The following is a 15,292-nucleotide window of genomic DNA, read 5'->3' as shown; positions in this document are numbered from 1 at the left end:
GTATTAACATTTAAGTTATGTATAACTAACCCATCATGATATTTTGAGGAAGTCTCATCTAAGCTGTCTTATGACAATCTAACCAGGGAAACTAACACTATTACTGGAAGCCTACACTGTTAGTGCAAATAAAACATTTATATCAAATTGCACCTTCTAGCAGGTGTATAAATTCTGTACAATACCCAGGATCCTCTGTTACCTTTCAAAGGAAAGAAATCTAAATACCTGCCAAGATTGGCCAATGACTCTGAAAGACAGGTCTTCAGGTAGCTACCAAGTAAATAAATGGCTATTTAAAGACAGTTCAGATGTCCTTTTGTGCAGTGAATCTCACAAACATGTGTGGCTAGTATGACAAGGTCAAGAAAACACTCAAGTTCAAATGCTCTCTCCACCCAGTATCACCATTCTGCTTCCCGGTAATAATATAGTGCAGTATGTAGCCCATTTTAAGAGTTATTTTGAGATGGGGTTTTTCCCCCTCTTTTCAAAATCAGGCTACCATTTTGTCTTTATAAATTGATGTTAAAGACAGTGGCTGTCAAGCTCATTAACTGCTACATAGTTTCTTCTGTAAAATATCAAAAGTTCATGCTGCTGCAAAATGCTACTATTGTTAGTTACAGGTGTTAATTAAATGACGCTATCACTAGGTCTGTCATTCTAAGATAAACAAAAAAAAACCATTTGATATAATGAGATATAAAACCTAGTATAGCACATATAGTATCATAGAGCTATATAATACACAATGCTGAAAAAGCGCAGGACCAGAATAAAAGCTCTATAGTCTGCATAACTTGTGCTATACAGTATCTTCAGTCATCAGGACAGCATCCTGACAGATGTGATTTAAGATTTGGCAGCTATATCACTGAATCGAATGCACAGTGAAACTTCATGTCAACTGAAGAGCTAGCCTGTTAGACAGATTACTGCCATCAAAAGCACCTGGATAGAAGTCTGGAAGGGTCTTCTTTCACTATTTATTTAAAGGCCTAAAGAAAAAAAACCTCCTCTAAAACTTCTGGTGTTTCAAAAGAACAAGTCTTACAATAAAACCATAGTAAGACAACTATTCTCAAAGTCAGAGAATTGTTACACCTCAACGGTATATGAACACTGAAATAAATTAATAATTTTTGCAACAGCAGAGTTTTGTCTAGTCTCATTTTTATACTAACAATTGCTATCTCAGCAACTCAGTTTGTGAAAAACATCTCTATTACAGTGTTGAATTCTAGCAAACTAAGCCTCAAAACTGAAACCAAGCAAAATCAAGCTCTTAGCATAAAACACATCAGTTAAGCTCAGTGACTTTTTACTATCATTTTATCACAAACAATATAAAACCATGAAAACAATTTCCCAAATTTGGTGATTTTTATCCAGCAATATAATTTTTTGCAAAAACTTGCAGCCACTGGTAGAACTACAAGACTTACATTGATTGGTTTGTCTGACAGTTAGTATTATCATTTTATACAAATACAGTGAACTAATAGGCTAACCTTACCATCACAGCAGGGTTTTTCACAGTGATACATGGAGTAGTAGCTCGGAGGGCTCCACTAACACCATGGTAGTATTTAAAGCAGATCTTTATTTCAGCTGAAAACAAACAAAAAAAACAAAACAAAAAAAAAAATCACGTTAAAACCCTCATGACTGATCCCAGGCGAAAGAGAGACAATGAAAGGAATATGGGCACATAGGGAGTCACAATTCACCTCTGTTCACACAGTCTGAGTTTGGGAAGTTAATTTGATAGGTCTTCACTTTAAAAGCACATAGTAACTGTAACTGAAATTGATTTTCTCTCGACCTGTAGAAAATTGGAAACCTGTCTCAAAGGGAACCTTAAACAGGTTTTCAGCTACAGAGCTGGTAAATCCTGCTTTTAATTCTTAACTTTACCTAGATTTCTACTCAGTAAGTAAAAAACACCACCAGCTCATTTTTTCCCAGTTCTTTCAGTGAGATGTCCATGGTCACTATTGCGTAAGAAAGGTATTCACAAGCCGCTGCTGACACAAAGCCACTTTTGTATGTTTTATATGGATCCAGAGAGAAGGAAATGAGAACAGTATTAATCACTGAAGACAAGTCCATTTCAATGCAATAGGGTTAATGTGATTAATAAAATAAGAAAATAATTACACATATGTTTTATTCTTAAATTAATTAATCAAATGAAAATGGAAGCCTTATACACAGAAGTGGATTTCAAAACACTGGTGAAAATTTTTAAAAGTTCTGCAGGTTGTATTAAGTCCTGCAGATCCTAACCATTACTATTCCCCTTTTTGTGGGACCTTACAAGCCTTTATATTTTCAGTATGCCAAACCAAAAATAGCCTGATCCTGGTAAAATAAGAGAATAAACATACACAATTTGAGGATGAGATAAAGTACTATAAAACTCAAACTCTTTGAAGTTTGGACATGCAGGTATGGTTGACTGTGGTGGAAAGCTATCAATATGCTGATTGATGTACTCCTGAAAGCTCATTCTATACAATCAGAATCCATCATTTGGTGCTCCATCTTCAGAAATACTTCAAGAGGAAATTAAGATTAGAGCAGCTACTTATGTCCTCTTTGTGTTGGGTCCTTCTGTTATTTAACAGACCAAAAAGTAACTATCTAATTCTGCAGCTTGTATTTCTGCTACTATTTCAATATAACCAGCTAATGAAAAGGCTTAACAAGACATTTTTATACTAGGATGATTCTTGTCAGACTTTGGAAGAAGTTGCATAACATATATCTGAAGGAAGCTTGAAGCACTTTATATTGGAACACAGGAAAGGCAAACACACAATGTTTCTCGTCCCACTGAATAAAGTTTTGCTTGCTAAACTGCATTTAACAGAAGCCTGACCTCCACTATTGTTCCTCTGCATTCTTCCAACCAGCAGAACAGCTATAATTATGGCTGCCCTCAATCCTGTGGGATTTTCCCCTATCTGGAACAATGTCTCTGTTTTCCTTCTCCATTGGGATAACTCTTCCATGTAAGTTTGAGGAGGGTTTACCTCTGGGTACAGATATGGCCACAGGCAGACAAAAATGGCCAGAGGGGGGAAGAAATTGCAGCAGCCAGTTCAGAGAGACCACAGGATGTGCATGGAAGTCTTGGCAGCTCAATTCCTCTTAGTTTAACAATATGTTGGTAGTCCTGAAGTATGAAAGTGCAATGTTTTGTATACGGTTTTGAAACACATAGCATCGTTCCTTGAGGGTTGAGGTATTTCATCACCGCAAGATAAAATACCCACTTATTCCTACTCAGAAGGATCAGAAAACCATCCTGCAAGCCTGCTCAGCCAAAAAGAATTACTTACTTATTTTTTTTTAATTTTTTCTGAAGTTATAGAACAACATTTACTTACTATCTTCCTCCCAGAACAAAGAAGAGGCACCTCAGAACTACTCTTCAAAGGAAAGTGTCTGGCTGACAGTGCCTCCAGGGATTTATGAGGTGGAGGAGCTGCTGATCCCACTTCCTCCTCCTCACATCTGAGTTTACACGCAGAGCCAAAATATGCTTCATTTACCACAAGCTTTAGAGCAAAATTCAAAATCCAGACAGGTTTTCTAATCACCTACAAAGGTTTACCAGACCTAAAAATTACATGTCAGGACCGGCAGTTTCTTCCTAAACCAAGCAATTTCTTCTGACCTACCAACAATGCTTATATCCAAACAAACACAAAACCAATTTCAAGCTCAGGTAAAATTGGAGTTTCAGCACTTGTGGAAGCTGGCAAGACTTATACCAAGTGGTGGATTATCCACATTGTAAAATGCACATATTAAGTAAGCAGGACTCAAGTCTTGAACACCTCTTAATCACACTGGGAACATACCGTGACTACATGAGACCATGGGAAGTCAATGAACTACTCCACCAAGACTACTACTTTCCACCTACACTGTTCAGCTTTATTGTGACCTAAACTTTATTTTCCAGAGAGTTTCTGGCACTCTTACTTATTCAGTCTGTTGTCATTGACTGCCTTCTCTCGGTTCGTCCATTCTGAAAGGAATTCAGCAACGGAAAGGTTATCAGCTGCTTCTATCCACAGACAGTCCATAACATGATGGTGGACAGAAGTTCGGTATATATTCTCACTGCACTGACATATACATTCCCCTAATAGCTGAAATTCAATGCTATGAGCTTTGCATCCTCAGATTTCTTTCTCTCAATGACTTCCAAGAGCATACAGTATTTTTCAATACCTGTATGTGGCTGGCAATAGGAAAAAATGTTTGATTCAAGAAATAGATCTGATGATCCCTTTCTTATAAACTAAACAAACCACATAATTTAAAAAAGAGCCTTCAGGACTAATTGCTAGAAATAATTAGAAAAAGCAGAGCACTTATAAATTGGAGACTTTTTCTCCCCTTCCCAAAAGAAGCATCACTGATTGAGTTTGGGCTTTATACAGCACTACACAAAGGAATGGCAGAACTGCAGTTACCATATGTTTCCCTTAGAAAAATCTTGCACTTCTCTTTTTTCTTTCCTACTTTTCCCCTCAAGTTAATTAGATTTGTATGTGATCTGTGACGAAAAAGTTAATAGCAGTAAAACCACCAAGCGAAAGATATCTATACCTGACCACAAGACTATCTGCTGTCTTATTCAAATACGACATTTCAGAACAAAAAGTATTTTCATTCATAGGGCAAAAAGAATGACTGTACCTAGCTCTGTGTTCCTGATAACCCACATGTCCCATTGTCATTGACATTCTGCCAGACATCATACAGACCACAGGAAACTCCTTCTTCATTTAAAAATAAGGCAAAAATTAGACTGGAGTATCCATGATTCTTTATCACACAGCGCTACAAAAAGTAATATATATGTTAATTCATCTGAACACTCTGTAAAACCATAATACCCTTCTTTAAAAGCCTATAGCTGTTATCATTTTATAACCATAGTTTTATAGCTCAAGTCCATTACATAAAAATGTTGGAATTAACAAAGGTTTCTGGGACTCAAACACTGACATTTGAATTTCAAAAGAACTCCTGCATGAAATTATAGCATTGTACTTCCCTCTGTGGACCATACGCTCTTGCCTCTTCCATAATAAAGAGATCAGCTTACACCAAATAATAGCTTCCTTTTAAAACATCACAAATTCCCTGAAGTCTCCTGCTTTAACTACCTTTTTACTATCTTTAATACTTTAGCTTTACCCACAAAAAAAAACGCCTTAGGATAAAAAGATACTCAGAATACATAAACTTGGAACACAGAAACACATGAACATAATTCTATCATCAGATTGTGTTGTCTCCAGGAGACTGATAATTCAGGAAAACAAACTGTTTGCTGTAAGAACAATTGCTTCACATATATCCCAGCCTCTATTAGAGGTGGAACCACCCCACACTCCATTGAGAAGGGATGGGCAGACACCTCCAAAACACAAGTCATATCCCAGCTGGGTTATAACAGTCTGTGGAGATAACCAGCACACCCAGATAACTGCATGGAAACCTCACAGCAGCTAACACTTCCTGGACAGTGCAACTAGACACCAGAAGTTACTCAGGCTGAATCCATGGCACCCTGCAGACATAACCATATGCCCTCCAACATTCAATGAGGAAAATCCTGACATCACAAACTCATCTGAAAAAGTTCGAGAGCTTGTTCTGTAAACGTATTTAAGAAAACTCTGTCTCTAGAACAAACTAATTTACTCACATTCAGGCTTTACAAAGCTACAAAGGGAGATGCAACCTAGGGAAAAGGCAGTGGGCTAAACCCTAATTTTGCCCAGCTCAACCCGAACACCTCATAAACAACTTCAGGAATTTAGAACTGCTCTGCATGTCCTGCCAGCTGAATTTCTTTCCCTTAGCATGACAGTTTGGTGAACCCTTTTTGTTCAGGCATTTAGCATTCTATTCTCTGCATCACTTTAACCACGTACCTTTCTGATTACTTCCTACTGGGAAGTAGCAATCACAGCAGCAGAACACAAGTGCAAAAGCTGGCTGCCTCCAGGTACTTGCCATCTCTCACAGCAGGTATATCATAGAGTTTATTTTACAGAAGTAATGATAAAAAAATCCAACCAACAAACACTTACAAAGGGACTTAAGCAGACTTACAGAAAGCTTTTTAGGTAAAACAGAATCAGTAAGAGAAAATGTTTATGTCCCAGTGGTCTCTTTTCATCTAACCTGCTTCAACGGAAACTACTTGGACAAATGGTTGTTCAGATAACGAAGCCTACCTATCCATGCCAGCCTCGCTCACTTTGCTGTCGCTCTGAGACATTCCTACTTACAATCACGAGCATTGCCTATTATATTCCAGTTTGGCAAAGCATTTAATTATAATCTAACCTTTAAAACAAAACACCAGGAGTATTATATGGTTAAGGAAGTTAACGAGGCTTGTCACAAATGTGAAAAATACAAACCTGATCCTGTTTCAGTTATCTGTGATACTCAAAACCAGCTGTTATGAGACAACAGATATAAATAGCAGAAGAATAATAAGAAGTATTTCTAACTCAGTGAATGTGTTTATAAATAGGGTAGAGACAATAACCATGGGTCCCCAGACAGACCACTGAAAAGGCACTGGTTGCAGGGTACTACACAGGCAAGTGTTCCAGGCTCAGAACAATCTCATACAAGAAAACCATGACCTTTATAAAGTTTAATTTAAGTGGTCAAAATATATAAAGACTGAATACAAGTAATGAATTATGTTGACAGAACATCCATTAACATTGTCCATTTTGGTAAAAACCACTAAAAATACCAAACTGTGCTCATATCTCTAGTAACAAAACCTCCGTGCTAGGGCCACCCTTAAAAGCTAAAGGCACCATTAATTTCAATCATTAAACTCGTAACTTTTTTCTTCAATATCTATTACCTTCTTTAACAAAAAAGGGAGCTGAAAGTGCACTGTGCTAGCTACAAAGTTTTTTTCAGTCTCAATACACTACTTTTGCAAAGTTATGATTTCCTGGAAATAGAGGCTGAATATGGAGAACTCCACACAAAACCTCGCTTGTCACATAATTCCAGTGTAATCAAATTTGTATCTTACCACATTTTCTGAATACCCCTCATAGTCTGCTTATGCTACTAGCCCAAGGGTTTAAGTACAAAACTGACAGCATCTACACAGTCACTGCACCCAAGCATCACGGTGTGGCACCAGAGGTAATTTAGCCACAGTGATTGATGTGACAAGACTGGCAGTCTCTGGATGAATCCCAACAGCTGCCACTATGGATTACTGCTCAAGACATGAAACCATGGCACTGGTAAAGAAAATACATGCAAATCAATACATTTTTCTTCTACTCACAATAATGACTATTATATCAACTATCATAAATAACAACAAAGACATTGCACTATATGTAGAGTAGATTAAGGTGTTTCTTGCTGATAGGATAATTAATACTCACGGGACCAAGGCTATAACTTACAAATACAAGTCCCATACATTCAGGAGGATCTTGGCCTGTGCCTGTACCAATAAACCAGGCAGGACCATGGTAGGAACTCAAGAGCACACGACCATCCAATATGCTGAACACTGACCATGTATTCCTGATAGAGGGGAAGGGTCCTGATACAGGGGAAGGGTTGGCTGCACAGGTGCAAGCCACACTCTGTAACTTGCTCCCAGCAGCAGAAAACAGCCCCTGGCCCATTTTAACTACTGGAACACATACAGCTTTTACCTTCTGGGGACTCTGCATATGAAGTGCATAAGCACCAATTACCTGTTGTGTGACAATGACTATACTGTACTGAATCTCCCTCCCAGTACACCCCCAACATGATCTGTCCTTCCCCATATTGCAGAAAACTGACTTGGAAGCTGCGGTTTATAAACGAGCAGCAGCTTTTATCAGCTAGTCTTCATAAAATTCAAGCTTCCTTTCACATGCTTTTTCTATCACCAGCCTTTCCATGGATTATTTCAATCTATCTTTCTGCTAGCTCTGTTTTCCATAAGGAGTACCACCATCTCTGTTCCACCATGATGCCCCAAAGGGAAACCCTGCCGTATCAAGCTCAGACTGCTACAGCCAGAGAAACACTCTGCTATCTAAAAATCACTCCTGAGTCAGTTGCAGCCTCTGCTGCATCAGAGACTAAAGGCCCTGGTGTACTTAAGGACCTGAACAGTCTTATGCCATGGTATATATGAGATGACCATACAAAATGCGAAAGCATGAAGCAGTGTTGCAACTTCACATTATTGCAGCCTGTTCAGAATAATACCCCCTGAACAACCTGTTCTTTCCTTTTACCAAAGCAGGATGAAAACTGTACTGCTACGGCCACATTTAGCAATCCTTCTGCAGTTTACACAGCAAACAACTTGAGGGAGCCGTCTAATGAGTCATTGTTTTCCTTCCTCCACATTTTATCAAGCCTCAGAACAGGATGTTTTAAAGCCACCTCTACTATGTGAGTAAGGAAACAACATCTTGGGCATAGTGATGCTCAAATTCACCTTCTTGAATCTCTACAATGACTGTGTTCTCTTTCATGCTTACATGGCACTTTTGCTCCTTCTGTAGGGAAACATACATTCTGTATGTATGCCTCCATACTGGTTGGCTCTGCATTTCAGAGCCACTCACTTTGTCTCGAGGTGACAGCTTAAGGACAGCAGCCATTCCTGATGGTGAGCTGGACTTTGTATTTTGGAAGCATTTTCCTTCTCCTTTGCATATGCTTCGCCCCCCCTTCCCTTTCCTCAGTCACTCAGATCCTTCTTGTACTTCTGGAATACATTAAACTCATTTTGATTCCTTTGATTCTCCTTTCCCAGGGCAGAGTTCATAGATTGATCTGGTGTTGATTTTTGTCTAAGGCAAGTAAGAGTTTTCTTTGATCATCCTTGTTTTGCTAATTTTGGGTGCTTTGTGGGGAATTACTGTCTGGTTTTAGTAGGAAGGTGATGAGACTCTCCCTGCCCTTTTTTCTGCAGGTTGCTTGATCTGAATAGAACAGATGGCAAACTGTGCCTTTACATGTTAGTTGGGAAATAGGAGATGCTGAATCCATAGGGAGGGATTTTAAGAATAAATGGAATGATGGGAAAATTGAGTTTCAAAACTAAGGATATACAGTAATGTAAAAATCAGAAAAACATTAATCCAAGGCCTGCCTTAAAACATAAGCATAAATTCCACAATCCTCAGTGAAGCTCAGTAAGTTTACAATTATGCTCATGGAAATACGCCTCCCCAAATTAAGGCCATAAGATGCTTTTCTTAAAAAATACAAATCTGAGGATTGCAGAAAGAATCTGAGGCCAAATCCAGCTGACTCCCACTGATTAACATTAATGCAATTAAATTGGAAATACTCCTTCTGCATGAGATTCACTTGCATATGGCTTGGTAGTGAGCTTATGAGCCTCTGCACTTCGCCCTATGGAGATGTTACATTACTGGCGAAAAGACATGTAACGTCCCTAAGCTTTGAGACTGCTAGAGAAAAAACACAACCATAGTCTTTGGGGTAGTATGCACGCTGCCTGATCTCATCATTCAACATTAGTAACGCCTGTTCCTTTCCTTGCCAAAAAAGTAGGCAACTTCAGGCCAGTTCTGACTATAAAAAACCTAAAGGATTAATGTAGTTACACCGTAAGTGTTAAGAAGCATCTTCAGTTCTCATTGTCAGAGCTGGTTCAAGGCTTCTCAGGTTTGCAGCAAACATCCCCCTCCTCTCCTTGTGTATAGGTAGAGCAGGGAGCCTACCAGTCATGTAGGTATAGCAGTATAGAGGCAGTGGCAACTAAGCACTGTCTGCGCTCCAACCATGAAACAACTCCAAGCCTGAAAATCCTGCAGTGACATAAGCCCAGCTCTAACTCAGTTATATACCTAGCTTACCATTACCTGCTGGAGCTTCTCTACACATCAGAGCACAAGCGACAGAAGACTGGGTCAAAAGTAATGTCATCAAGTTCAAGTAGAAGACTTGCAAGTCTCTGCACCAGGGGTGGAAGGACCCCGTGCATCACTATGGCCTCTGGACAGGCTGCAAGATGAAAAGGAAATGGCCTCAGGATGGACACCAAGCTGAACGCGTGTTCTCATCGCTAATACAACAAACCACCTCACAGGCTACATTACAAGAAGTGTGACCAGCAGAGAGATGGAAGTTACTGTCCCCCTCTACTTGGTGCTGGTGAGGAATACTGTGCCTAGTTTTGGGTCCCTAGCTTCAAGAGCATGGAGAGAATGAAGAGGTGACAGCAGAGGGCTAGAAAGATGGAATGGAGAAAATGTGACCTATGAGAAGAGGCTGAAGGAGCTGGTCTTGCTTAGTCTGGTGAAGAAGAGGTTAAGGCAAGACAAATATTAGAAACTCAATTCTTTCCAGTTCTATCAGAAGATTTTAAAAGGGGCAATGGCAATGGCTCCAGATTTAAGCATTGCCATTCAGACGGTGTGCCAGAAAAGCCTTTTCAGCTGGAATAATACTGCAGCACTGGAAAAGGTTACCTACAGCATCTGTGAAATCTCTGTCCTTGAAGGTTTTCAATACTGTCCTTTACAAACCACAGCTGACCAGGTCAAGTGCCAGATAGAGCAGGAGGCTGGATGCAACCAGCATTCCTACGCTGTGCTTAGTCTCCAAATGAATTTAGATTGATCCATTTTGTCCATACAAGTCCCCCAGACATTGTTCTCTCTTACTGGAGATGCTACTTCACAAATTCAGGGACATTGCTGCTGAATCTGGGATTGCTCTCCACTGTCTTCTTTCATTCACAGAGGAGCATAGTCACATTGCTACTGGTCTGCTGCATGTCATTACTGAGGAGTGAATATGACAAACCTCTATGACCTGCATCTGATAAATTCTGCCTCTTATCAAAGGTATTTCTAAGCACAAGAAATTTACAACTGTAGAGTTCTTTCCAAAGTTGGAAAATAATGTCAGATTAAAGCATAAGAGATATCTTAAGTTCAACAATCAGGTATATATGTGCTCCAACCCTGGCAGTGTTCAAGGCCAGGTTGGATGAAGCCTTCAGTATCCTGGTCTTGTGGGAGGTGCCCCAGTCCATAGCAGGGAGGCAGAGGCAGTAACACTGTGGTTGCACCTGAACTGCACAGCCACCTGCTGCCTGTGCCTGGGCTGTGATTTAGTGATCTGAGGGATAAAAAAGAAAGAAAGAAAAAGAGCAGCTGCCTCTATCAGAGGTGCTTCAACACCTATAAGCTCCAAGAAAAAACATTGCTGAGCAAACAAGGTCGTGTTATCTGTAGAGCTTCTAGTTTAAAAAGTGGAATCAGAAATTCAGTCAAGTATTTCAGTGTAATTTTTGATGTCTCACTAGAAATACAGGTGTCACTGGTGACATATTTATCTGCCATACTATGTGCTATAGCAACAGATGCTCATAAACATTCCTTTTGACAGTTCTCAGCTGCTGCTAATTGCTTGTCTCTAGTTCATTGTATGGCAGCAGAGCTGTTCATCAGTAAAGCTAACCACAACCAAAGAACATATTTCCTGCATTCTATCAGCTGGCTGCAAAATGCAAAGTCAGTTGCAACCGATTTTAAGTCAAAACTACAGGTTCTTGAAGCATTAGCCTAGGCTACCACATGAACTCAAGAGCTTCATCTCCATACATCATGGCATCATGGAGCAACACGTAACTGGCTAAAAGATCTAAACATCCTTGAAGTCAAACTGCTCATATTGGTAACAATACTAACAGAGTATATGTAGAAGAAAGACGAGGCAATGAACTCTCCTAACATTATTTTAATCTGCTTTGATATACAACTGTCTTTGGCTCCAGGAAAGTTAATTATCTTGATGTTTATTATTCTTCTTGATCTTTATCGTCAGTTCAATCATTTTTCCTGTAATGAACTCCTGAAATTGGATTTAATTTTATCCTATTAAAAACTTGGCAGGATTCAATGATGAGTTCTAGAAATAAGAAGTTTTCATAAGTATTTATAGTACAGGGTACACAACACCTCTTGAAATACATGTACTGCTGTTATGTCATTTAATTAGAATAAAAATTCCTGCCAAGACCTACAGTTAGCAGCCCTGCAGTGTACAGTGAAGTAACAGAGTGGGAGTATTTCTACTTATTTATTTGTGAGGGAGGATTCACTGCTGTGAGGCTAAACAGGTGGTAGAGCAGCTCACAGCTCTTTTGGGACTGATTGCCACTTTGATGCTTGGTATATCAGAGTTTCCAGCAAGCTCAGACATAACACCTTGGGATTAAAAAAGTCAATTTCTTTAGGGAGTCATACACTTTAGATGGTAAGATAGCTCCTTTTCATCAAAGAGCAAAAAACCAAACCAAACCAAGCAAACGAAAGGCACACAGCAGAGTGGCTTAGCTTCCTATAAATCCTGGTAACTAAGGAAGTGGCGGAGCATCTGGTTTAAAGCTTGGCTACCAATACTCCTTACGGAGTTCAGCTGAAGCCTTTTTCTTCCAGTCACATAAAGGTCTGGTATTTCCAAACTGCCTAGTGGATTTCCCAGCACAACAAAACTTTAGCTGAGAAATCCTGGTGCAACTGGACAAGAGACTGGCATTTCCTAGAGACAAATCTAACCTTCATACTAACAAGCAAGCACTACTATCTTATTACAATGTCCTTCAAGTGCATTTACTATCAATGTTTGTCCAGCTGAAATGTTAACCTTCTTGGGAAGGGACTTCATCTTTCAATGTGTATATACTGTATGGCATTGAAAAAGGCAATTTCTTCCTCCCTTAAACTGAAGAACACTAAGAATATCCCTATGTTCTAGTTTCACCTGGTATACAGTTAATACTATAGCACATCATGCTCAGTATATATAAACTGCGAGGAGTGGGTTGGGAACCACCAGTTGCTTCTTGGGTCAGGCTCGGTATGGGTCAGTGGGTGGTGAGCAATTATATTGTACATCACTTGTCTTTCTGGGGCTTCTCTCTCTCTGTTATCTCTCTTTTCATTACTACTGTTGTTTTTATTATATTTTACTCTATTTCAGTTATTAAACTGTTCTCATCTCAACCCACAGGTTTTACCTTTTTCTAATTCTCCTGCCTATCCTATCAGGAAGGCAGAGAAGAAGTGAGCAAGCAGCTATGTGGTACTTAGTTAAAAGCCGGGGTTAAACCATGACACCCTAGAATATAAATGTACATCTAAGCTCAACTCCATTTTTGTAACAACCAGCAAATGCACTGGAAAATGCTGCCCTTAGAGCAATATGACCAAACCCTTTTGTTTATCAGAGGGATTGAAGAAATGGGTATCAAATGCCATCCTGTTGACTTGGCTTGACACAAAAGCATGCTTGCCTTTTGATATGCATTGGAAAAATAGGTACTCACATTCCATAAAATAGGGGCCAGGTTCAATTCGCCATACAATTTGTCCTTTTTGTGTGCCGGTCACTCCCCGATTCTTGGAATCCCAGAAATTGGCTGGAGAGTTCTCATCTGAAAGAGGAAATGAAAGTATCTGTAGTATCAATAGCATTTATGAGAGCAGTTTTCTCAGTTTTCTGTTGCAAGAGACTCAGATACAAAAAATTACTTGCATTAAAAAGAAATTAAATTTAAAAAGAATCAGAATAACTGGCAAAAGATAAATGGACTTTCTTTCATGGTTTTTAGTTGGATCAATTTATGCAGAGTGAGCAGGCATACATACAGCCAAAGTAAACATATGGTTTCCTGTAAGAGATGACCTGCCAAGGTAAGGTATTAAATTCCAAAACTTCCCTTACTCAACAGAGAGGCTGTTGGGAGCAGAGAGCTCACTGAAACTTCATCACAGAGTTTACCTACTGTTTTCTACAGTGGTACTGCTCTGCAATGTGAAAATCTAACATTCATTCCCTAGCTAGGAGTACAGAATTGCAACTAGAGGTATCAAGACTTGCTTCAGTTTTTAATATCCTATGCTTCAGAAACTAGTAAGAATATTCTTATACATACACCAAAATACCTGACACTTTCAGTCTTCTGACAGGTACAGTATTATTCCTTATCAGTGAAGTTGAGTTACAGGATCAAAGTGCAGACCAGTCACTTACTAAGCAGGCATACAAAAGAGATTCACCAGAATACATTCAAAAGAGAATGGAGAAACAAACAGTAAGTATCTGCAGATCAGCTTCGCAGTATCAGTATTTTCCTCTCTTGAACTAAACTTTTGGTCCTAACGGTAACAAACACAGGTCTCGCGGTTTATTTTTCATTCACCAGCTTGTATTCAGGCACCCAGAACACTGTAGGAATGACAGAAAATCAGAGTGAACAGCTGTCTGAAAGGGCACAAAGGCTAGTTACGATCTCACAGAGGAAGCCAACATAAATCCAACTTAACTCATTTACACAGAGAAGTCCTTTATGCTAAATTAAGCCTAAATGTTTTACAAGTGCATTTAGGCAGCTGTTTCTTAACTAGACAATTATACCTGTGGCCTCAAATACAGCATTCAAATTCTTTCCAGTGGTAGCTGATATCCCTTAAAGTTAAAAATACCCCAACTCTATGTGGTTTACAATGGCGCTCTAACCGAAACAATACACTGCTGACTTATTTATTTACTTCTTTATTCTCCTAACCCAAAGCCCCACTATTGTCTTCCATAGCAGAACTCTGGGAAGCCATGAGATATAGCTTAATTTGCAGCAAATCTACATTAGTGCCTATTTTGGTCCACCATAAAAATGTGGTTATCCAAACCCCCAAGCACTGCTACCAAAAGCGAGCAGATTTAAGAGTTCCACAGTTACCTGAAACAGATAGTTTTAAATTATTCAGTGCTCTCATTACATCTAGGTAAATAAAGGTGTACTGTATGACAAAAAAGCCCCACCTCCCCTAACATGTTATTCCCAATTTCTGAATTTCTGTATTTAATCAATTGGAGAAGAGCCTGTTCATAATTCTAAGCAGGACAGCTACTTGGTGTGTTGTAACTAGAAACATTACCTTTTTTATTCTTAGCTTATTAAACAAATAAAGGAATCTGAAGCAATGAAATATGCCTTTAACAGTGGGATGTCCAACATTAAAGTACAATAAATTGTTCTTTGTGTTTCTAAAAGCCAGGAACTACGTAAAGTCAATGGTAGTTTTCACAGGGCTATCAGAAGAAGTCCTAAATGAACAGTCTTGAATTCTGAGCTGACATTTACAAGAAATGAGAACATTTTCTTACACCTTATCTAATAAAATCCAACACTTACGGAAGTGCCTTGATT

The 15,292-nt window shown here is 39.1% G+C and overlaps 1 protein-coding gene across 3 annotated transcripts in view; it reads right to left on the bottom strand.

Annotated features, from left to right (window-relative positions):
• Positions 1 to 15,292, bottom strand: part of HECW2 (HECT, C2 and WW domain containing E3 ubiquitin protein ligase 2) — a 175,702-nt gene that overhangs the window by 59,569 nt on the left and 100,841 nt on the right. For all 3 annotated transcript variants that reach the window (XM_061457064.1, XM_061457059.1, XM_061457073.1), the window contains 2 exons: positions 13,409 to 13,516; positions 1,520 to 1,614 (listed from right to left, as the gene is read on the bottom strand). In XM_061457064.1, coding sequence (XP_061313048.1) covers positions 1,520 to 1,614; positions 13,409 to 13,516 — 203 coding nt within the window. The remainder of the gene's footprint in view (positions 1 to 1,519; positions 1,615 to 13,408; positions 13,517 to 15,292) is intronic.

This window comes from Pezoporus flaviventris, unplaced genomic scaffold (assembly GCF_033815535.1).
Source record: "Pezoporus flaviventris isolate CSIRO_AGI_PZ_B2104156 unplaced genomic scaffold, CSIRO_AGI_Pfla_v1 ptg000001l, whole genome shotgun sequence".
In the NCBI taxonomy this organism is placed as follows: domain Eukaryota; kingdom Metazoa; phylum Chordata; class Aves; order Psittaciformes; family Psittacidae; genus Pezoporus; species Pezoporus flaviventris.
The sequence above is the reverse complement of the archived record's forward strand: the minus strand, read 5'-3'. Positions and strand labels throughout refer to the sequence as shown.